The 23,310-nt window shown below is 36.5% G+C and overlaps 4 protein-coding genes across 4 annotated transcripts; 2 read left to right on the top strand and 2 right to left on the bottom strand.

Annotated features, from left to right (window-relative positions):
- The first annotated feature begins 344 nt into the window (after window positions 1-344).
- Window positions 345-3,919, top strand: LOC114722565 (ammonium transporter 2). The gene is made up of 4 exons (XM_028908625.1): window positions 345-1,620; window positions 1,720-2,005; window positions 3,074-3,177; window positions 3,357-3,919. The coding sequence occupies exons 1-4, from the start codon at window positions 976-978 to the stop codon at window positions 3,786-3,788; spliced, it is 1,467 nt and encodes a 488-aa protein (XP_028764458.1). The 5' UTR covers window positions 345-975; the 3' UTR covers window positions 3,789-3,919.
- A 1,590-nt stretch (window positions 3,920-5,509) lies between these two features.
- LOC114722567 (BAG family molecular chaperone regulator 4) lies at window positions 5,510-8,859 on the bottom strand. The gene is made up of 4 exons (XM_028908627.1): window positions 8,461-8,859; window positions 6,967-7,223; window positions 6,744-6,890; window positions 5,510-5,967 (listed from the first exon to the last, which is right to left on the bottom strand). The coding sequence occupies exons 1-4, from the start codon at window positions 8,666-8,668 to the stop codon at window positions 5,761-5,763; spliced, it is 819 nt and encodes a 272-aa protein (XP_028764460.1). The 5' UTR covers window positions 8,669-8,859; the 3' UTR covers window positions 5,510-5,760.
- A 6,204-nt stretch (window positions 8,860-15,063) lies between these two features.
- On the top strand, window positions 15,064-15,690 carry LOC114722627 (transcription factor HEC3-like). The gene has a single exon (XM_028908703.1). The coding sequence runs from the start codon at window positions 15,064-15,066 to the stop codon at window positions 15,688-15,690; it is 627 nt and encodes a 208-aa protein (XP_028764536.1).
- A 2,382-nt stretch (window positions 15,691-18,072) lies between these two features.
- LOC114722626 (receptor-like protein 7) lies at window positions 18,073-21,470 on the bottom strand. Its single transcript, XM_028908702.1, has one exon. The coding sequence runs from the start codon at window positions 21,460-21,462 to the stop codon at window positions 18,073-18,075; it is 3,390 nt and encodes a 1,129-aa protein (XP_028764535.1). The 5' UTR covers window positions 21,463-21,470.
- Window positions 21,471-23,310: the final 1,840 nt, after the last annotated feature.

The following is a 23,310-nucleotide window of genomic DNA, read 5'->3' as shown; positions in this document are numbered from 1 at the left end:
ATGCCACTTTTTTAAGGGTACTATTGAAGAAAAGTCTCTGGATCTAAATATCTAGAAGTTCTAACTAGATTAATTTGCTGTCCCATCAATATTAGAAAATTAGGTGTTTGTTCTTCATGAAAACTAAGATGGGTGTATTTTATAAAGAAAAGGGTTTTTAATGCCTAGGTCAAGAACGTTACATGGACAGCCACTTATTCATACGTCATTTCTTTGATAAAGATTTATTAACACGCAATTAAGCATTTATAATTATCTATATAGTGTATTCACGTCATTTTATTTTCCATCAACGGCATCAATTTAAATAATAAAACTTACATTTTCATCCACTTCTGTACGGAAAACTCCCGATTAACAAATTTTTAGTCAGAGCATGCCCTAGCAATCAGCAAACAAGACATTCATGATTATATGATTCTAGTTCTGACCTTCCATAGGCTTCGTCATGTCAGCTATAATCGCAACTTCCTCCACACTTTCACACGGTGAACAAGCGGCACGTGAGACATTCCCTTCTCTCTCCTCTATTCTTTTCAACCAAAAGTCAAAGTCTTTACTAAAAACTTTTTCCTTATCTTACTCCTTAGACGAAAATTCAACCGCAGTTCACACGAAACTTCATAAGATTCAAACCAGGTATCCAAAATTTCAAGATCCTCTCGAACACATGGGCACAAATTTAACTATACCAACCCACCGCCAAGCCCCAAAGAGAACAGAAACCTATTCACAGCTCACCTCATATCAAACCCTGAATTTTCAGATTCCAAAGATTGATTGGATTTAAGGCAGCTCGACTGTTCTGAACTCTGATCTATCCATCCAATACCAGGCTTATAACCAAGATTTTCAGATACTCTTTAAACTTGTGCGTGCGTGTATTCTTAAGAACCCCGCCAGATCACAGAGATTATAGACCATTCATAGATACCTCAAAGCTGCTTGAAGTATCTCAGAAATTTGGCGGCAGCCATGGCTACTATTCCCGTGGCTTACCAAGAGCACCTCCCTGCTGCTCCTGGTTGGCTAAACAAAGGAGATAACGGATGGCAGATGACAGCAGCCACACTAGTGGGTATCCAAAGCATGCCGGGGCTTGTGATTCTGTATGCAAGCATCGTCAAGAAGAAATGGGCTGTCAACTCCGCTTTCATGGCTCTCTATGCCTTCGCTGCTGTCCTCATCTGTTGGGTCCTTGTTGGTTTCAGAATGGCCTTTGGAGACCAACTCCTTCCCTTCTGGGGTAAGGGTGCGCCAGCTCTAGGCCAAAAGTTCCTCATAAATCGAGCCAAGGTCCCTGAAAGTACTCACTTTCACAAAAATGGCACTCTAGAAACCCCAACCGTAGAGCCGTTTTTTCCCATGGCTTCACTTGTGTATTTTCAATTCACTTTTGCTGCTATAACGCTTATCCTGCTAGCTGGTTCGGTTCTTGGTCGCATGAACATCAAGGCCTGGATGGCTTTTGTCCCCCTTTGGCTCATTTTCTCATACACCGTAGGGGCATTCAGCTTATGGGGCGGAGGCTTCCTCTACCAGTGGGGCGTCATGGATTACTCCGGCGGCTACGTAATCCACCTCTCCTCCGGAATTGCCGGCTTCACCGCCGCGTACTGGGTAAGCAAAAATCCAATCCCTTCCCTTGTCAAAAGATTTTTAATGTATCAATCCCCCCGTGAATCATGATTGCGACGTGAACTTACTACATAACTTCAGGTGGGACCGAGGCTGAAGAGCGACAGGGAGAGGTTTCCACCGAACAATGTGCTGCTGATGCTTGCGGGAGCGGGACTTCTATGGATGGGGTGGTCGGGGTTCAACGGCGGAGCTCCGTACGCGGCGAGCGTTGACTCGTCGATAGCGGTGTTGAACACCAACATATGTGCAGCGACGAGCCTTTTGATGTGGACGTCACTGGACGTCGTCTTCTTCGGGAAGCCTTCGGTGATCGGGGCCGTTCAGGGTATGATGACCGGACTGGTTTGCATCACCCCCGGCGCAGGTGTGCTATTGTATATTTCATTGTAAATTACTAAGTTTATTGATATCCATTTTTTAATATAATTTTCAATCATATAAAAATATTAGGGATGCTAGTGATAAAATGGGAGAAACCAAACTACTTTTATTAAATATAAGTAACTACAAATTTTAATGAAATTTAATTTAGTAATGTAATATTTTAAAAAAAACCATTCATAACTATTCATTAAATCATTTGTTCATAGTATAATTGTTTTATACCATACCTACGGTCATTTATTAGGGTAAAATAACCACACAAAAAAAATTCAAATAGAAAACCATGCGTGTTTAATCTCATTAATTGCTAGATAATCGAAGAAGTACATTTAGAGTTGAGTTTTATTAATCAAGTTGAGTGTTATTAACTTTAGAGTTAAGTTTTTTAATTAATATGTTAATTTAATTTGAATTGTTTCTTTAACTCAACTTGTATTGTTGGAAGCCGAAAGTTGTTTTGGTTGAATTTTCAACTGCAACTTGTACTAAGATTGGAGGGACTTGATATTTTTTGGGAAAAAAATATCTAATTGTGATTGACCGAAGACTTAGAAATTGCTTCCAACAATTATTTTTTTACTTTAGGAGATAATATTGTTTTAACATATTCATCTCCCTCGATACAAAATCGTTTAAAATAAGTTAAACTAAGCAAGCACTGACTCCTTTGAATGGGGTAAGAGTGTAAGTGTCAAAAATGTAATTTCAGTGGGTAAAGAACAAACTGAGAACACAGACGGACTTGTGTGATAGAGAAGATACATAAAGTTATACCTTAACTAAGGGGTAAAAAAGAGAAGGAAAATACTAATAGTGAAAGAATGAAGGGAGTAAATAGGGAAGAGGAAGAGAAAGCAGAAATCTGGAAAGGTTAATGAAGATAGGTGAGGGTAGCTGGCGAAATTAAGGATGGGTGCAAGTTGACTATGACCTTCGATGGGGTGTGTGTGTGTGTTTATATATATATATATATAATATATATAGATATAAAATCACGGTAAGCTGCTCTTTTAAGAAAAATGAAATGGAATGGAATAATGCATTGCAGGGTTGGTGCAATCGTGGGCGGCTATAGTAATGGGAATCCTGTCGGGCAGCATTCCATGGGTCACCATGATGATCCTTCACAAAAAATCTTCTCTCCTCCAACAGGTCTCATGTTCTTTCTATCCTGATTAGGTTACACATATTTGTCAGTCTCTTTTGCCTTTTTTGCCGTCCTTAATTAATGCAGCCAACCCAAAGTCCCAATCCACGGTTTATCCGCGGCGTTCCCTCCTCCTTTATTTCGTCACTATTCAGAAATATAAATGCCTACGTAATGCATGCAGGTTGATGACGCCCTGGGGGTGTTTCACACACACGCGGTGGCGGGGCTTCTGGGTGGCCTCCTCACTGGCCTCCTGGCAGAGCCCCAGCTCTGCCGGTTGACTTTGCCGGTGACCAATTCGAGGGGGGCCTTCTACGGCGGCAGCGGCGGCATTCAGTTCTTGAAGCAGATAGTGGGAGCCCTGTTTGTGACGGGATGGAACTTGGTGTCCACCTCTATCATTCTTCTGGCCATTCGTTTGTTTATACCGTTGAGGATGCCGGATGAGCAGCTCGAGATCGGCGATGACGCCGTGCACGGTGAGGAGGCCTACGCACTGTGGGGTGACGGAGAGAGATATGAACCTAACAAGCATGGTTCCTCATCAGACGTTCATGGTTCTGCAGTTTCACCTTACGTGAGTGGTGCAAGAGGCGTCACCATAAACTTGTAGCGTCACAGTTATGTTTCCATCCCAGAAATGTATATTTAATTTCAAGGACTTTTGTTGTATAAGTTATGTGAGATTTCAAAAATGCAACACTTTTTTGAATGCATTCAAAAATGTAACATTTCACACGCGCACACACGAAACTTCCCACCTAAGTTATTTGTTTTCTTTTCTTTTCTTTTTTTGTAAAACGTGACTGATTTTTCAGAGGCAGCATTTAGGTGATTGTTTATACTTACATATAACATCTTGATGAAGAAATCAAAATAACAAGTTAAAAATTAGCAACGTCTTATCACAGAATAGATCAGACATCGCTAATTTTTAATTTCTCTCATAAAATATTTGGACTAACTTAGCTTGTCTTTTCTTACAGTTTAAAATAGTTTAATTTTTATTTTTTTTACATTGAGTATTCTTCTATATAAATATTTAATGTCGATTCACTTGAAAGTATTAGTTTTTTTTCCAATTTTTTGTTGAAATAGTGCCTATGACTGCGAAGACTCGATCTTGGTATTTTAATCAGGGGAATTAATGACAATTCGCTGCTTTTAAACCCTTTCTCTCTGTTTTTTTTTTTCCTTTGATTGCTTCATACCAAATTTCTATAATTTATTTCCCCCCTCCTTTTTTATTTCCCTTAAAACAACACCATTTTACAAAATATAACCTTAATTATTAGTTTTACTTCAACCTCTGTTCTGCTTAGCCTGCATCCTTTCAATGTTCACTTGAAATTTAGAAAATCCATAGGAAGAGTGACATTTATTTTGATTCTTTGCAAATACGATATGATTAAAACTTTGTTCTTCATTTTTTTAAAAATAAAGTTGTTGTTATAACATATCATAATATTCAATACAAAAAGAAAAGATTGCGTTCGAAATTCGAAGGCTCAAGAAGATCAAAATGTCATTCTCACAAATCCAAACGCATCAAATGGGTCTGTGCGGGCCACACAAGTTACTTGTCCTTGAAATGTTACTAACCAGACCATTCGCTCCTTCATCGGCAGTCTTCCTTGAACTTCTGAAAAGTCTCGAGTTATCGCAGTCTCTTTGGACCACATGTGATGTCCCAATCCTTAATGTCATTTCTTGGATGACGGCAGACACGTACAAATTTGCTTTACTCACTTGGACCGCATTCTTTCAAGCATTGAATAGAGTCCCGATTCAGTGCCTATCACAATACATGAAAGCTATGGCCCATTTGGTAGCATGAAACTCAGAGCCATGAAAATGAACATGAAGTGAAAGTATAGTGGAACTATAATTTTAGGTTGTATCAGTGTTCTTCTTTCCCCAGATCAGAGTCATTCCATCTCCTGGCGTGATTTTTTGGTTGTGATTTCTGAGATTTTGTCCTGAACTTGGCTTCTAGGATGCGGTGGTTTGGATTTCTTAACTTTGCAACATTGGTGGTTTTGGCAGGCAGGTGATCCTTTGTTGGCTTTTAAATTGATCCTTGAATGAATGCGAATGGTTGTTTTCTTTTTTCCTTTCATTCGTACATTGGTTTATAGGATTGCCGTTGCTGTTCTACGATGGTTTGGGTTTCTCAGCTTCCATCGGCGGTGATGATGTTTGCTGCCTCTCTGAACTTTTGTTTAAAATTTAGAAGGATATTTTGGTCTTTTAATAAAGGGTATTAAATATATCCTACAACATAAACCGATTAATGGTGGTTCAGGGTGAAAAATAAATGATCATGATTGAAAATAGAGCGGTGAATCGAAACCAAATAATAACAATGACAGACACTACAACCATGAAAGAAGTGAAATAAAGATAAGCTCAAACTGTAACAATGGATCTTTGTTTCAAAGAGTAGGTTTATCTCACAAGTATTTCATCTAAGGCAAGCTAAAAATTTGAACCTCAAATGAAAAACCAAGGCCCAAGAAAAATATGGTCGCAGCAGCTTTGTAGCCAAGTGTTTCAAGCAACTTCCAATGGAACCAGAGCAACTATTAATCGAACTGCTCCCAATCTTGAGTTACCTTGGTCGAAGTTGAAGACGATGACGTTGAGGTTGGGGCATTCACATTTCCCTCTTCAGGGTCGAAGGTCTCCCATTTGGTTGTTACTGCCACAGCGTTACTGAAACCATGAAACGGATTGGCATTTCTTGCCTTTAGAGAATCTAATGTATCCACATAATTTTGCACGCGAGATACCTGTTGAAGGGTGGCAAAGTTGATCATCAGGCTTCCAAATTATAATATGAGATCATGCACAAATTAAATACATTAAATACAGATAACAACAGAAAGAAGATTAAAAAGGTACAGTTCAATAGTGAAACCGTGCATCTTTTCACTCCCAATGGTTGCAATTTAAAATTAGGAAATACCTTTTTGGTCATAATATAAGAATTAGTTAAAAGTTTGATTTGGTCCTAAACATAAAATCTCAATCCACTTTGTTTCCCAAATTTATAATTTTTTTTTTCAAAGTATCCCTATTAATTGTAGATAATAAAGAGTTCCCACCAATGAGTAGTTTCAATTGACATTACTAAATAGGGTAGTTTAAGGAAGCCATCACACATTTACTATAAATAACCAACTTAAACTAATTTCTTTAATATCTCCAAATGAGCTATTTAGCTCTTATAATAAGGACTGGAGATAGTAGTGAGGAAGCATCTAATAATCTAATAAAGAAATTAATACCGACAGAAAAAAAGAGAATTTGTTGAGAAGACACACAATATATGAATGAGGACAAGAAGTGCTACTTCTACAAACCCTAGGGTTCACAACTATTCTTACTATAACAGGTTTGGTGCAATTTAAATGATTTACTCTACCTCCTGTTACAGATCCATCGTTTAATAAGACACAATGTAGAGTTGCGGAAGAATATGAAGGTAAAATGAATAAGGAAAATGTGTCAATCAGAGACCAAAGTTCAAATTTCAATCCAGCGACAATAACACAATATATTCTACCTCAGCTTTTCTCTGCGACTTTGCTTCGCCCTCAGCCTCAATACCATCCAGTTTTAGCAGTTGCCTCATAAGTAACTCAGTTGAGACAAGAAACTCTTGCTCAGAAACTTGGTGCCCCCCATCCACAGCCATCTTTATGGCACCCACCTGAAAAACTAAAATAATGTAGATGATGTTCCAGCTAAAAGCTTCCAAGAGACTTACATTGAAGACAAAGGCTCACCCTCTCTGAGAGCTTGTCCACCTCTGCTCTGACTCCAGCAACAGCTTCAGAAGCTTTTGAAATCTCTTTGTCATTTCTAATTTCCTCATGTTTCTTCTCTCTGCTATTAGCATCATCCAAAAGCAAAATCTTTGACTTGTCTTTCACACCTTCAGTGTGCAATTGTTCTTCATCATCTTTTTCCTTCCCTCTGAAAAAGAGTCGTTGCCCTTGAGGATCTAAACCAATTCTTTGCACAAGCAGTTTCTTGACATCCCCTATGATTGAGTTACCAAAAGGAGGTAAGCACAAAAATTAATGAGAAACATATATCTCTTAGCATATGCTTCTTTTAAGGCAAGCACCTGTTTGCCACACAGGTTTCAGATGAATAATAAACCAATATAACAATATCATTATTTTTGACAAAAAAATCAATCTGCTCTCTACATATATGAGTAGTTGTATTTTCTCACAAAAGACAACATGGTCCTTCGATTAGCTCCTATTTCAAAATTTCAGAAATTATTGGAAGAGCATACTTTTTAAATTTTCCCCCTGAATAACACTGAAATATGAGAAATGTAGAAATTTTGCCAATTTAAGGCGTCTTGTGGTCTATATCACGAGGACGACATTATAGGAACTTTTCAGCATATATGGTTGAGCTTGAGATATCAAGCATGTTAAAAAGGAAAGTAAACTCAAATTTCATAGCCATTTTTAGAAAAGCTTATAATTTATATTAGTCTATAATTTTCTTGAGAGAAATTACATCATCTCTCTTCCATCGTGGTCATAATTGATAAATCGCATTATGCACGTTCTCATTAATTTTTATTAGCCACATGTAAAAACTTATGCCGTTTTCCATAAAATTTAAAATGCTATCAAGAAGCATCGTAAACAAATATTTTCTAAACTGATTCTCCACTCACCTTAATATTAGAATTCCAATTTATACCTCCTAGAAAAGAAGGCAATATCTACCCTTCTAGCTCTGTCAATGGACAATTGGACAGAAAAGTTCAGTATATTTAACTGAATATGCTATTAAACTCAGACATAAACGAAATCATCTAAGAATGGTACCATAGTCCATACTTTACACAAGGAAACCCAAAGTCCATAATGAATTATCAGTTAAAGTTCTTCACCCATGTATTATTTTAACATACATGATTTATAACACTGAACCCAACAAAACAGCAATCCTAATTCCAAGAAGCTCCCACCTTTAGCTGTTAGACATACCATACATGACCCATATGAAACACTATGTTATCATGCAGAGTCCCAAAATCCAGTTCGCCTAACGACTGAATAAGCATGATTACAGGGCATCATGCTGAGATTGACACAAAACAAGATATGTAGCCTATTTTTAAAATGTTGCTATTTCCCAGCCGAGGACTCAATATAGCTCACCATGTTCAAGCCGAATTAAAACATAGAATGAAATTCGATACTTCAAATTCAAGCGTAATTGAAGAAATACCCAAAAGAAAGACTTACGGAAAGTAGATTGAGCTGGGAGCTGGAGCTCGTGCAGAGATGAACCATGAGAGACACTGATCTTGATCATGGGCCCAACAGGAGAAGAAGAAGCTATATTACCATCATCTTCAACAACCACTTTGGGTCCCTGGAAGAATGCTTCACCAGGCCTCATGTCGCACCTTAAAGACTCGTCTTTCTGAGCCGGCAGCGACGTCTGATTCATCAAACTCCGGTCAATTCCAAAGATACGGGAAACGAGAAGTTTCCGAGATTAAGATGGAAGAGAAATTTTGTGTATGCCAACAAAGAAGACTAAGTTGGACTAGACGCAGAGCTTGTAGCAGCGAGTGCAATCAGAAGAAAAAGGGTTTGGAGGGAGGGACGGAAATGGAGTGCCGGGATCGGTTGAAAAATCGAACTCATCGACCTCAATATCTAATTCAGTGACTTCAAAATTGAAAATGACACAGAGAGAGAGAGAGAGTAATACCTAACACCACCTCCAGCACTTAATACAAAAGCCAATTTAAATAGATTAAAAAAATAAGTTAAATTAGTTATTTGTAATAAATAAATATTTTTTTTCTAAAATATTCTTGCTGATGAATTAAGTTAGAACTATCATTATTCCAGTAACTACTTTAAGAAAAAAGTAGATAAGTATGAAAAACAAAATGAATTGAAATCTTATAATTAAGACTAAAATAAAAGTTAAATGAGTTTTTATATTAAAGACTGGGAGTAATATAATATTTTGCAAATGCAGTTAAATAACTAAAATGCTTTTGTATTATATTTTAAAAAAAATTCATATTTGTCATTAGCTGTTCAATATTTATTATTACCAGTTCACAACTTGTTAATAAATAACTTATCATTGTTAATATATTCCTTGTTATTTTTGTTATTTAATACTTGTCATTGTTAGTTCAGAATTTATTAATAAGTTTTTTGATATAAAGATATTTTGGTCATTTAACTATATTTATAAATTATCAGATCAGACACTACTTTTTTCTCTATCATTTTTAACTCTTAGATGACTGATTTGAAATATCACATTTTTCAACTTATTTATTTGTTATTTTACCCTCATTTTTTAATTGAAAAGTATAACTTTTATTCATTAAATTTTCCTCAATCATTAATTCACTTTCTGAATTTTGATTCAAAACAATTCAATTAATTTTTTAACTTTATACGACTCAATTCTTACAATTTACTAGATTACGAACTAATTTTTTCAAATAAAAAAATTTATAATAACTAAGTTGTTTTAAATGACCAAACTAATAATTTAAAAAAGTGTAAGTTATATTTTTCATTTTAATTATAACGAAAAGGTGTCGTGTTCAAGACATCAAGTAACCTGAGAAAGCTTAATTTTAGACAAATTGGCTCCTAGTGTTCTTGCTTTAATGAGGGGTAGCGTATAAATTGGCTTTCTTTGTGCGGAAGTTTCATAACTAATGTGACAGAACGAAATTGACCAAAACGAAAAATGATGCCACACCAGATTGGGTACAAAACATTCAAATCACAAAGTGTTCACCAATTGGTTGGTAATCCCTTTTCTTTTTTTCTTTGTAAGCCAATCATGTGGTAAGCCAATCCTACTCTAATTGATTTCTGCTTGGTTTTCTGAAAGAAGATTGCGTGTCCTATGTATCAGGACCTTCAAGTTTTTAGCTCTCTGGTCATGGAAGGAACTTCTCTTCCATTTTTCTTTGGCTTCTGCGGATATTTCAATGAAGAGCCAGCCAGAAGGTCTCTTGATAGAACTTTTACCATTTATAACTGTGAAATGCAAAGAAATATTCTTGAGGGAAACGTTCTTGGCTACTGGGAACACCATACTTATATCACAAATACTCAGCATGAATCTCTCTGTATTGGCCAAAGCTTCCTGGTTCACAGTGTATCTTTGTTTCTACTTGAATCTTTCATTTCTAAAATGGTGGTGTCTCTAATTATGATTAGGAAGGGCCGCACAAAAAGGCATCACAATGGTGAGAATTCGATTATGGATTCATAGTGTTTGTGAAAATCCCTACGACTCTACCGCTTAAGACATGAACAGTGAACATCTGAATAGGTGTTTTCTGGTTCTTGAAACGTTAAGTTCTGCGTCCTGGTGCTTGTTCTTGTGTTGGCTGGTCAATATTGAATTATCCTAATTCTAAAACCAAAACAGGTTGTTAGGTATCAAAAGCCGAGGTTGTAGAGTTGCAAAATAGCCATGGAGTCTGAAATGAGTCTCCGTGTGATGAAAGAGCTGAGGAAGCAACAGAGAAGAATGTGTAACAGGGGAAAACAATATGAGATCAATAAAACTTGAAGGAGGCCCCAAAGTGAAGCTCTGCAAAAGAATGCCGCAGCATTAAATTTTCTGCAATCATATGATTAGACAACTAAAGAAGAAACAAAAAAAAGATGTGAGGGTGAATACTACGCAATCTTCTTTATAAATAATTTTTTAGTTCTGATGGACTGTATCATTTGGCATCTAATTCACAGATAAAAATAAGCAGATAGTTACAAGATGGGGAGGGGGGAAAAGTTAGTTAAAAAAAAAAAAAGTCTGCAAGGCACATGCAAATGTTTCCCACAACTGCAGGAGAATATAGCTTGTCAAGTGAGAAGTAATAGTACAAGATGGATAATTGAAGGTGGCAAAGGGCAATAAATCCGGGCATTTTTCATTTGAGCTTCTAGAACTGTCATAATGGAGTAACTCAAGTGAAAAATTTTCAAGAGACAATTGTAAAGTCGATCCATTCTCCACACACAAATGAGGCGTATTTATATGATGTTTTTGTTGGTGCGTATGTTACTAAAACTTTCACATACTATTGTTCTGGTGGCTTTCACATGTTTACTCAGCTGTCCTTGATGTTATTCATGTAGTATTAAACTGTGTGGTTACAAAATTTATACCAAATAATGATATAAATAATTTTTTTTATGAAGCTTTGATTATCTCCAACTATTTGTTGAAGTGGCTTCACTCCTCAATTATCAGAATCGTTGCACTGTCACCTTTAGTCTTAGACTAACTGATATTGACGTTAATTGTTAATTTCAAATTAATAAGTTTGAGTTATAAATCATTTTTGCCAAAAAGAACAACCGACACCCTAGAGCTCAAAAATATGAAGCAACTGGCATTTTACTTTTCTTTTTCATCAAAACACATAGCATCATGTTTGAAGTGTCATATGTTTTACTGATTAGGTATTTATTAATAAAAAATGTTCATCAACTGAATTAAAAATCATTTAGCATAACGTCACAAATTATATTAACTTCGATTTAATTATAAGACTTTATTTATAGTTTACAAACGAAGTCTTATAATTAAAATGTGAGCTAGTATAAATTTATATTGGCTTAATAACTCACAAGTCAAGCAAGCAAACTGTGATTTATGAGCTAGCGAAGAGATTTATAACATACATGGTTGCTAAGTTGTGATTTATTTTAATATTTTAACCCACACGATCAATACAACACCTGTCATATTCCTAATTGAAATCTTTGATTGAATTTATGGGCGAATAGACGTACAACTTGGTTCATCTATGTGATTGAACTACTCTGAACTCTCTAGTAATGAGTTGTAGTAGACCAAAGCCTAAAGAGCTGAGAGCCAGACCATGAGTTCTCTCCAGTTAAAAAGACACTGAGAATTCTCGTGTGCCCGGAGCTAACCCATTACAGGATATAAACTATAAAGAAAGAATCTCATCGAGGGCCTTCAGAATGTAAGCAAATTTTTGGGACCTTCGTGATGACAAACCACGTATGATATAAAATATAACACGCACAAATATATATGTGTGTGTATGTATCCTACTCAATTCAAGGCCGCCATCACATAACATACTTGATATTGTCAAATATAACAATCAAGAGGAAATTTCAAAACATACTTCCACATAGGTAGAGGTCATGCTTTTTATCAATTATCATACCCCTACTTCATTAAATTTTACGATACTAATCACATGATTTTATACACAATAACAAGGAAAATGAAAAGGACTGGCATCAGTCAAACACCAGAAATCAGCAATGAACTTTATAATCAGTGACATATCATATCCTGGAGCATGCGGCTGGAGCAGGGCATGCCGGGGTTAGAGGTTTATGTGACGGGAAAAACGGATGACTGAGATCTCGTGACAGCAAAAGCTGATATTCAATCTTAAGGACAAACAAAACGATTTTTATTGTCAAAGTTTCGTTTTCAAAAGTCAGCCTTTAACATCTATTAATGTGTGTTCCTTACGTGTGGATAAAGCCTTACATTTTTCTTTCTTCTTCTCCATCTCATGACTAAGGGACAGAGAGAGACTCCGAAGAATTTATGGAAACACTTTCTAAAATTCAAAGGCTTTGAAGCATTAATTCTCTTCCTCGAGCATTGTATGTGAATCTCCCAAGCGCCAACTTAAAACCCATGTCTATGGTCCATCTGTTCCAAACAAATAGTAGCACTCTCTCTGTTTGAACTTTCCTCCTGACTGAACCTTTCCTCCTAACTAAAACTAGACTTCCAAGAGCTTTGTTTTGCCACTATTAGTAACTAGCAACCAGGATTATTCCTTTCAGAAAAAGGAATTGCCACTCTTCTACCGCCCTCATTTCCTGTAGGCCCCCACGCCACTCAAACTCAATCTTCACCATCAAATCGCCAATCCAAAGGCTCACCAACTTCCATCATACTGTTTCTCTGCTTTCTGCTCTGGTTTTGTTATTAGGTCCAATCGCTAGCTAGGACAAGGAGCTAGCTACCCCAGCCCAGAGATTCACTATTCACCAATTTCAAACCAAAATTAGTTCATTTCAATAATCCTTACCATCACTCACTGACATCAGCGTAGGCAGAGAAACGGTGACTGATGTGGGTGTTTCAATAATCTTTTTCCCAATTTTTTTACCAGATACACGAAGAAATATATATAAACAATTTATAATTCTTTTAGTTATAAATATAAGGTTTATTTTGTAATACAATTTGCATTACAAAATAGATTTTATATTTAAAATCTATTATAAAATGTCACAGTACATTATATGTTTGAGTATTTTACCATTCTATAATTCAGGGCAGAGATTGATGTGTCTTTGACCAGAGAAGCAATAGATTTGAGTGGACAACTAAAGCTGGTGATTTTCATATGCACAAGTAAGAATAATTAGAGTTCTACCCACTCCCCCACCCCTCAAATCGTGAAAGCCGGAGCCACATGTGCTTGTGCTCTCCTCTTGTCTATCTCTCACCGTCCCTTTGACTAAAAATTTTTTTCTCGTCTCCAAGAAGTTACTGCGACTGCGATCAGCTTTTACTTTTGTGTTTCTAGGAAATTTCTATGTTATCATTTACATGGCAGAACAAATACTGCTACTGCGGCATTTTGCAGGGTAGCAAACCTCAGCGATTCAAACCAGTTAAAAATAAAGTTATAGACACATCCAGTACTGCCCGTGTGACCAAACAGAAGATTTTCAGTCCCGTTGGGAGAGAAAAGAGCAATATTAGATTTTCTGTGTTTAAAGGTTCAAGCACACCATGCGCATTAGTCCCTTTGAGATCACAAAAGGGTCTAAAGCACTGAAATGCATAACTTAAAATACATTGCTTTTTGGGGAATATACCCCAACAAAGACCAGAAAAAACAAAACTTTGGTTTCTTTGGGATGAGTGAGGATTTGAAAATGAGGCTTTAATACACTGGTGTTTCAAGCAAACTTTGAGTTGAATTTTATTTTCTTGAAAAGAAGAGCGCATTGGTTGGTTCCACCATAAGCTCTTTTCTTTACTCCTTAAAAAGAGCAGCACCCAATTGTAAAATATGAATCAGTGTGAAAGGAGGATGGAAACAAAAGAAAAAAAACCGTACATAATAAAGGCAGCCAACTAATGGTCTATCCTGTCCTTGGATTTAGACATACCTGACAGTAATATATTTACTTCATTATTTGCTTCGATTTCAGGGAAGGACCCCCACAATAGCTTTCTTTTTCTCTTGATTACACCTCTGACTGAGGCTCTGACCTTTGGAACCCCAAGACAGACGAAGGGCCTGATGATCTCTCCCCCAGCTCTCACTGTTACTGGCAAACTGATCAAGCTGCCACTATTAGTGCACTTCTTCCTGGTGGGTCATAATGTCGTGCTGCGAGTGAGGTGGAAAGAAAATGTACTAACACTTGACTAAAGTCAGATAATAAGAGAAGCTCGAAACTGGAAAAATCCAACACAAAAAGAGAACAGTGGATATATAGGCGTTGTAATGCCCCATCTCGTTTCGTTATCCTAGTTATTCAAAATAAGCAATGTCACTTGTATAAAGATTGATATGCAACCTTTAAATACTCATGGAACTATTGATGTGTTATCCTTAAAATTTACTGACTTGAGACCAACTAAATCTGCATGCAACCCAAAATTCTCTCAGTCACTCAATAAAACAAAAAAGTATTAAGATTGGATTAAAAATAAAAGGAGAGGAAAAACGAACAGAGATTATTTATTTTTCAGTTGGGACCCAAACTTCGGGTCCCTACCCAAAAACACCCGTATCCTGCGCCAAAGATTGGCTGATTCACAAGATGACATCTCTTTCATTCATTCAAATCAATGTTCCAACATCACATTCTTCTCCCTATATAAGCCTCACTTCCAACCACAATTTCCTAACAAGTTCGAAGCTGAGTTCTCTTCCAATTTCCTCCGGCGGACAATTTGTCAAGCGCATGGAGTACAGCATTCCTCCCCCCAGCAACCTCACCTCATCAACAGCGTCATCCTCGAAGGCGAAGAAAAAGAGCGGGAAGAAAAGCAAGGGAGGTGTGAAGCTTTCCACCGATCCACAGAGCGTGGCAGCTCGAGAACGAAGGCACCGGATCAGCGATCGGTTCAAGATCTTGCAGAGCATGGTTCCTGGTGGGAGCAAGATGGACACAGTGTCGATGTTAGAGGAAGCGATTCATTACGTGAAGTTTCTGAAAACTCAGATATGGCTCCACCAAACCATGATTAACTCTGTCGACGATGACTACCTTTCATTTCCCAACCATGAACAGTTCCCTTCTCTTCAACTAAACCCACCTTCTTCTTCTTCAGTGGGTTCTGTGCAGAATTTGACGCAGATACCACTGGAAGAACAGTATTGCTGCTTCGAAAACGAAGTTACTGCAACAATACTGGACGCCAATATGAACTATTGGCCGGCTTAGTCTTTACTCTATATTTGTCCTATATACAAGTTTACTACATCTACTTAGGTAGTGATGTTATTGCAAAATCTGTGTGTAAAAAATAGTTAAAATGTTGTCTTCGGTGTGTGTGGTGGTGATGCAGTGTTGTAGTTGCAGTGAAGGAAATGTCACTATCCTCTTTTTGCATGAATCCTGGCATTATGGTCATTATCGGTCTTTTGGTTGTTTTTTAAATTGAAATATTTTGATGAAATTATTCTGTAAGGATGAATCCTCTAGAATTAATTTTCTTACAAGAGATCATATCCATGAAACATCAAATTGGAACCTTCGAGTATTGTTCAAAGTCGAAGGTACCTGGGCTTTATGAGTAAATCCCAAAACAATCTTATATTATAAAAATATATAAAAGAAATGAAGGATTACATAAATAATGTGATTTATTATAAATTTGTTTTAGTATACATTGATACCTTGGCTTTATGAGTTAATCCCAATTATGTTTATAGTCATTTTCAGAAAATTTCGTCTTGAAATAATAATAAATGAAAAAACTGTGTGACATTTCTCGTCCTGTATTTCTGAACAAAATTCAGATCCAAATTATTATTGTTTTGATTAAAGTAAACCTTTTGTTGGTCTAAGAATGGAATATAAAGTCTTAAGAAATGTGTAAATAATGGTGAAGTCTTTAATTCCTCGTGTTTAAATAACTTTTCACACTCAATTACTCAGATTGTTATTTACTTACCTCGAATTTGATTGTCATTTACATTAAGTTGGTATCTTTATAAACTCTAGTTTTTATTTACAAATAACTGAATTGTTATCTTCATAAACCCACCTTGTCATTTGCAAAAAAATTTAGTCTTTATTTGCTAAAACCGGCTATTTTCATATAACTAAGTTTTTATTTATAGATGCGCAAGTTATTATTTTTATTCTGAATAACGGCTATTACTTATATTACTCATGTATAGCACTTTCGTCCTCCAGTCTTAAATATAAAAGTCAGTTGACTAATTTGAGTGGATTAAGAAAATAAGTTAAGTTAATTATTTGTAATAAATAAGTGTTATCTTTACTAAAATATCCTTGCTAATCAAGTTATTGGTTAAAACTATCATTATTAAACGGATTATCTTAGAAAAAAATAGATAAATATGAGAGACAAAGTGGATTGTGATATTATATTTGAGACTAAAATAAAAGTCAAACAATATCTTATATTAAAGACAGAAGATAATATTAATTAAGGTGTTTGAGCAGCCAGTTGTTGATAATTATTTTGGAAAACAAGTGGTCTTGGATTTTAGTCTCGTCATCAAGACCACCCCAATCTGCCGGTTGGACTCCGTGACGGTAGCTAACCGGAGCTTCCGTGACTGGCGATAAAAACGTATCTACACATAAGAAACTTGAGAGCTGAGAAGTATTTGTACATTTAATGAGATTTATTTATTACATTCCTCATAGAACTTTAAAGTAATTTTCCCCAATTTGTTTACCTGTAGATGGATCCTATCTGCGATATACAGTAGCACAATATGTTTAATAACATGAGAGTTTACCCCTCAGTTTGCTGTTCGATAAATCATACTATTTTGGCCATTGATCATTGATCACCGAGGGCACAAAACTTTTTTCATTGAGGAAATTCACAGGTTGTGGGGATACGTTTGTGTTCGACGGTTAAGTAAAAAGATACACCATATTTTGAGAAAAATTAAATAAAACGTTACTGTGTAAGGCGTTATCTTCACTTTTTTCTTCTGGGCCTTCTTATCTTTGTGAATTTTCTTCTTTCTTTTTTTAATCTGAACAAGTGATTAGGATGTCCAAGTTAGAGTCCGTTTTATTGCTGTTCAAAGGTATTTTTTCTCCATACATTCGCCCTTCTGCAATTGTTGATGCTGCACCCTTGAATTATGCATATGATATATGCGTTGCATGTATTTGCTGAGTCGTTGAGTTGACGAGGGCTCTTGAAGTGTTCGATGGAAGTTCTGAATGAGCATTGTCATCGTCTAATAAATTTGCTGATTGACGAGCATTAAAAGAACCACCTTCAGAAATCAGTAGGGGTGTATTGCTGTAATTCATTTTTGGTTGTCAATTTTTGGATGACTTTCTTTGTGTACGTACAATATATACATTTACCTGTCCGTGTACAGTCTACAGATAGAAAAAGAGCATACTAGAAAAAGGAGTTGAAACCCAAAGTTTCTCCAGATGGCATTAATCCATTTATCTGCTGGTCACTGAGTGGTCAGAGATGCATTATTGCTATTCGGGTTGTGTTTGTGTATGTACATCGTGTGCATGTCTGTAATATATATAATCAGAAAAAAATAGGATCACAATTGAATAAAGGGGAAAACATTTTTTTTTTTTTGTTTCTCATCTCAGATGCACCTGAGAGGAAGGAGAAGCCCAAGAAACAGAAAACGTTGAAACGGGTGGTGTATGGTAGCATTGACATCTTGGATTATGAATGGCCTTCTTCCTACTCATGTCGAGCTTGGAACAAAAAACACAGTACCATCCTCTAAACCTTGGGATACCCAATTCATCTTCATATTCATAGTCATCACAGTCTTCAATCTCATCTGAGTTCTCTTCTTCTGCTTCTTCCTCCTCGTCATCGTAGTAATCATCACCAGGTGTATAAGTCAACCCAAACATGGGAAATATTACTCGAAGGATCTTATGAATGCTGTTATTGCCCCATTTTCTTCCTTTTTCCCAAAGCATCAACGGAGCAACAACTATTCCTGCTCCCACCCCAAAACCCACTCCAGTGAATACAAAATCCCAATCAAATTCAGCTACTGCATGACTAGTAACTTCTGGATTTGCACAGTTTGGACTCAAAGGAGGTCCACATAATCCTCTGTTGCCACCGAAGGAAGATGCTTCAAATGATTGAAGTTGGGTGCCTGTAGGAATTCTCCCCACCAGTTGGTTAAAAGAGAGGTTCAAGAATGAAAGGAAAGATAAACTTGCAATTTGCATTGGAATCGCTCCCCTCAAAGAATTATTTGACAGGTCCAAGGACTCGAGCTTTCTCAAATTCCCAATAGATGATGGTATCGGGCCACTGAAAGCATTATTGGACAAGTTCAGAATATACAATGCTTTAAAATTCATCATCTCCTCTGGTATTGGTCCTTCAAGATGGTTGGATGAGAAGTCAATGGCAGTGAAGACGGTTAGAATTTTAACCCACTTCATCTGTATGCCTTTGCTGGTAATACTCACTCTGTCCTGATAATAAACATTACCAAATTTCAGGATCTCATATTGAAGTGTTTGTGCTTCATCGGGCATCATTCCTTCCCATGCTGTAAATGATTTTCCTGGTAGTACACCCGTAAAATTGTTGGAAGCTAAATCAGCAATTTGAAGCATATGCCAGATATCATTGGTGTTCGGGCATCCAATGGAACCATGGAAATTATTTTGTCGCAAGACCAGGACACGGAGCGTGGGTATGTTCTTCAAGGAACATGGAAATCCATCAAAAATATGATTCCTTCCCAGGTCCAACACTTCTAATCTTGAGCAATTAGCAAGAGAATTTGGCATTGGTCCATCTAACGAATTTTCATGGAGATCTAGAGTCCTCAGGGTACACAAAGCTGGAAACTTGTCAGGTATTTTCCCCATGAGATTGTTTTTCCGCAGGGTTAGTATGGCAAGGGTCTCACTCATCTCCATTAAACATGAAGGAATTGCACCAGAGAAGTTATTGAGGGAAAGATCAAGCACTTGAAGACTTGAAAAATTGCAGAAGATTTGAGGAATGGTGCCTCGAAAAGAATTATTTGATAGAGATAGGAAAATTGTGAAAGCCGTGTAATCACTTGCACTAGCTGGGATGACGAACGAGCTGAACCTATTGGTTGAGTAGTCCAAATAGGCAGCACGCCTAGGAAAGAAGGGAATTGGCCCTTGGATATAGTTGTCATGAAGGTCGAGAAGCGTCAAACTAGAACTCAAATTCTGCAAAGGTCCTTCAAAATCAGTCAGTAAATTATGAGAAAGATTCAGGTAAGTGAGACTTTCAAGTTTCCAAATCCAGCTGGGTATCGGACCTCGGATTTGATTATCTGAAAGATCCAAATCAGTTAATTTGGACTGGTGTCTTAAGAAACCAGGGAAAGTTTCCAACTTGCAGCCAGCCAATTTTAGAGTGGTCATGTTGAGAACTGAAGACAGGCGAGAATCTGATTTATTCACCTTGATTGACAAGTTGTTATATGAAAGATCTAATGAAGTTAAATTGCTGAGCTTCACTAGCCTATCTAGCAGGATTGGCCCATTGAACTTGTTTGACGAAAGTTGGAGAATACTAAGTCCTCTGAGCTGGAAGATAGAGCTTGGAATAGGACCAGATAAATTATTGCTGCTTAAATCGAGGGTGTTTAATACGGAGGAAGGCACAATTGAGAACTCATGCAGTTGACTGAACTGATTGTTCGAAAGCTTAATGCTGCGCAGGGATGAAAGCATCAAAAGAGAGGAAGGAATGATGCCGCTGATGGAATTATTACGCAGGTTAATGGTGGCCAGATTTTGCAGTTCCCCAAATCGATCAGGTGATGAAATTTTGCCACCTAACACATTATCAGAAAGGTCCATGTACGTGAGTTTCTTGGCTGCACCGAATGGTGGAATTGGACCGCTGAAGTTGTTCATTGACAAGTCCAGATAAGTGAGCTCAGTAAGCTTTGAGATTGAATTAGGAAGTCGTCCTGAAAAGTGAGAAATTGAAAGATCTAACTTGGATAAAATGTTTAAGTTACTGATTGAATCTGGAAGCCCTCCGGAAAAATTTGTGCGACTCACTACGAGGGTTTGGAGAGATCCATTCAATGGGAAATTCGGGAAAGAACCACTGAGACCGGTATTATAAGATATGTCAATGAAGGTCAGTGTCTTTACCAGGAAGATATTTTGCGGAAAACTTCCACTCAACCCGCAAGAGCTAAGATGCAATCTGGTGAGATTTGTAAAATTACCAAAGAAGTCTGGTACGGTGGCTGACAAATTGTTCTGGTCAAGACGAATTACTGAGAGGAGCTTCAGTGTAGATAGGGAAGAATCAATGGGACCTGAAAGATTGCAGTGTGACATGCTCAATTCTTGCAGACTACGGAGTGATGATAGAGCAGTGCCCCATTCTCGTCCCTGAGCTGATATAGTTACACCATCTAGATATAATTGCCTAATGCCGGTAAGATTCTGAACAAGCATTCTCAAATTTGGATCCTCAAGTTTCAGCTCTTGCCCTGTTAAATATGAAAGAGACGATATATCCAGAGTAACCAACCTGGTCAGTTGAGAGATCCCATTTGGTATCGGCCCCATAAAGCCAGCATATGACAGATTCAGGTGAGTTAAGTTCTTCAATTTGTAGAGCTCACTCGGAATCACAGAATTGAAATTGTTGGAAGCCAAACTTAAAATCTGTAGATACTGGAGACTGAAAATACTGCTTGAACCGTCAAAACCACCAGAGATTGACTCACCACTCAAATCAAGACGAATAACATGTCCTTGCTCATCGCAAGTGACACCACTCCAATCACAGCAAGACGAGCTTTGATCCCAATACGCCAGTTTGCTGGAACTTGATTCGTTAAAATCGAGACTGTTCTTCAATCGGAGGAGCAATGATTTCTGGTCCTCAAGACATCTGCTTGATACCACATAAATGTTGAAACAGAAAAATATCCAAAGGCAGCAGGCTATGAAGGAACGCCATGAAACTGAACGAATTCTCATTGGATTCTGCAATGGTGGCCACCCATACAACCTAAAACCAAAGTTCAAAGGATGAAACAAACAGCGAGCTCGTGGGATTTCAGACCCATAAAAAACACCTCTCTGCCTCGTGCTTCATTGTTTGACTGACAACGCAGGATGAAGGTGGATCAAATGTTGGCAAAGAAACGCAAAGAGAGAGAGGAATTTGGGAAGAGAATGGAATGGTCCAACACTGGAGAGGCTGACGTGAAGCGTGGTCAGAGGAAAACCATGTTCATCACTCCGTTGGATTGCTTGTTGGATAGAAGAAAAATAAAAAACACAATAAAGAGAAGGCCGTTTGCGCGTTTCAAACTTTCAATGTCGGCCTTGTCAAATGTCATTTTCTGACGACTTTTGGATGGCTTCTGATAGAGGCCACTTGCGCAAGTTTTTGGATTATTCAATAGGTTGAAAGGTTGGCATCAATAAATTTGGCATGACCCCGTTAACATCAAAGCAATTTTATAATCATATCATATCCTAATATTAAACTCAACTTGCTTAGTCAAAAAGGCTAAAGATGTCAAGTGAGATCACTTCACCGATTTAGAACGTTCATTAATTTTTCTTCTTGTTAACCAAAAAAAAAAAAATTGCCCAACTCATGTAGTTCACCCACCGATCTTGAATATAAACTTTATTTAACCAAGTTTTGTGTTGGCAGACCAAAAAACTTAACCAAGTTTTGTAAAAAGAGAAAAATTTAAAAATAGTTATTTGTAATTAATACTGCTCCTCTGATTTTAAAATAATTTTAAAACCTATTTTGTAATGTAATTTATACTATGAATTTAGGATTGGAAGAGTATAAGAAAATGTTCCTTTTATTTAATACCCATCTAAACATTTATTTAATTAATTTGATTAGATTAAAAAAGTTAAATTAATTAATTAATTGTATGAAATAAGATATGTTTTTTCTAAAACATCATAATCATTTTTTAATATTTTTATTTTTTTAACTTAATTATGGTTGAGCAAATATTAATAAAAATAATTTAAAAATTAATAAATATGTCTTATATTTAAAATCAATATAATTTAATAATTAAGTTTTATATTAAGAATTAAAAAAATAATTAAAATTGGGAAAAGTGAAAATGGGATATTTCGTTGTGGTGGGCCTCGCCGGGGAACGAGGACCGTTAAGGCTGGAAGAGGAAAAGCCCCTATAAATTAAGATGATGTCCCGTTAGGGTTTGCTTTCAACGAAGTAGCTGACGTTCTGACTCTGACAAATAACTTGTTGAAAAAAACACACACACAAATTTCGGTTGCCCCATTTTCATCTTCAGATGCTCCCAAAATGAATCCTCAATCTTCCGATGTTCTGATTCTCATCAGGAATCCAAATTTCAAAATAAATTTTATTTAAAAGCTAACTAGGCGGTGTTTCCGGTTCGTAGCACTGGAACCTTCTCCAACCAAAATGAAAATTTTTAATAATATAAGCTAAATTTTTTAAAGGGGTTGATTTTTTTTATAAAATAACATTCACTTTTATCTAAGCATTTAATGAGGTTTTTCTAATTTTACCCTGTATATTCTCTCTCCTTTTAAATTTATTTATTATATTTTTTACTTATTCTCTTCATTAATAAGGGTATATTAGGAAAAACAAATATATGCCTTGCACATTTATTGTTTTAAATTGATTTTAATTAGTTTCTTGATAAACGTAATAAATAAAGTTTAACTTATATTTTGAACCGGATGGAGTACTTTCTAAATATAATTTAAATGAAACGTAAACATAATGTTCACATTAAAAAAAACTTCAAAAGAAAACAGCAAAAATAAGTAATTTTTAAATAAAAAAATTGA

This window comes from Neltuma alba, unplaced genomic scaffold (assembly GCF_004799145.2).
Source record: "Neltuma alba isolate B1F8T4 unplaced genomic scaffold, ASM479914v2 tig00012097_pilon, whole genome shotgun sequence".
Lineage (NCBI taxonomy): Eukaryota > Viridiplantae > Streptophyta > Magnoliopsida > Fabales > Fabaceae > Neltuma > Neltuma alba.
This window is presented reverse-complemented; position numbering and strand designations above follow the sequence as displayed.

What these genes read in the sequence shown, in the direction of transcription:
- LOC114722567 (XM_028908627.1), bottom strand. Translation starts at nt 8,668, where the DNA reads ATGAATCAGACGTCGCTGCCGGCTCAGAAAGACGAGTCTTTAAGGTGC. An exon ending in CCCAGCTCAATCTACTTTCC is followed by an intron (nt 7,224 to 8,460) that starts GTAAGTCTTTCT and finishes ACTCAATCATAG; the next exon opens with GGGATGTCAAGAAACTGCTT. An exon ending in AGTCGCAGAGAAAAGCTGAG is followed by an intron (nt 5,968 to 6,743) that starts GTAGAATATATT and finishes ACCCTTCAACAG; the next exon opens with GTATCTCGCGTGCAAAATTA.
- LOC114722627 (XM_028908703.1), top strand. Translation starts at nt 15,064, where the DNA reads ATGACATCTCTTTCATTCATTCAAATCAATGTTCCAACATCACATTCT.
- LOC114722626 (XM_028908702.1), bottom strand. Translation starts at nt 21,462, where the DNA reads ATGAGAATTCGTTCAGTTTCATGGCGTTCCTTCATAGCCTGCTGCCTT.
- LOC114722565 (XM_028908625.1), top strand. Translation starts at nt 976, where the DNA reads ATGGCTACTATTCCCGTGGCTTACCAAGAGCACCTCCCTGCTGCTCCT. An exon ending in TTGCATCACCCCCGGCGCAG is followed by an intron (nt 2,006 to 3,073) that starts GTGTGCTATTGT and finishes AATGCATTGCAG; the next exon opens with GGTTGGTGCAATCGTGGGCG. An exon ending in AATCTTCTCTCCTCCAACAG is followed by an intron (nt 3,178 to 3,356) that starts GTCTCATGTTCT and finishes TAATGCATGCAG; the next exon opens with GTTGATGACGCCCTGGGGGT.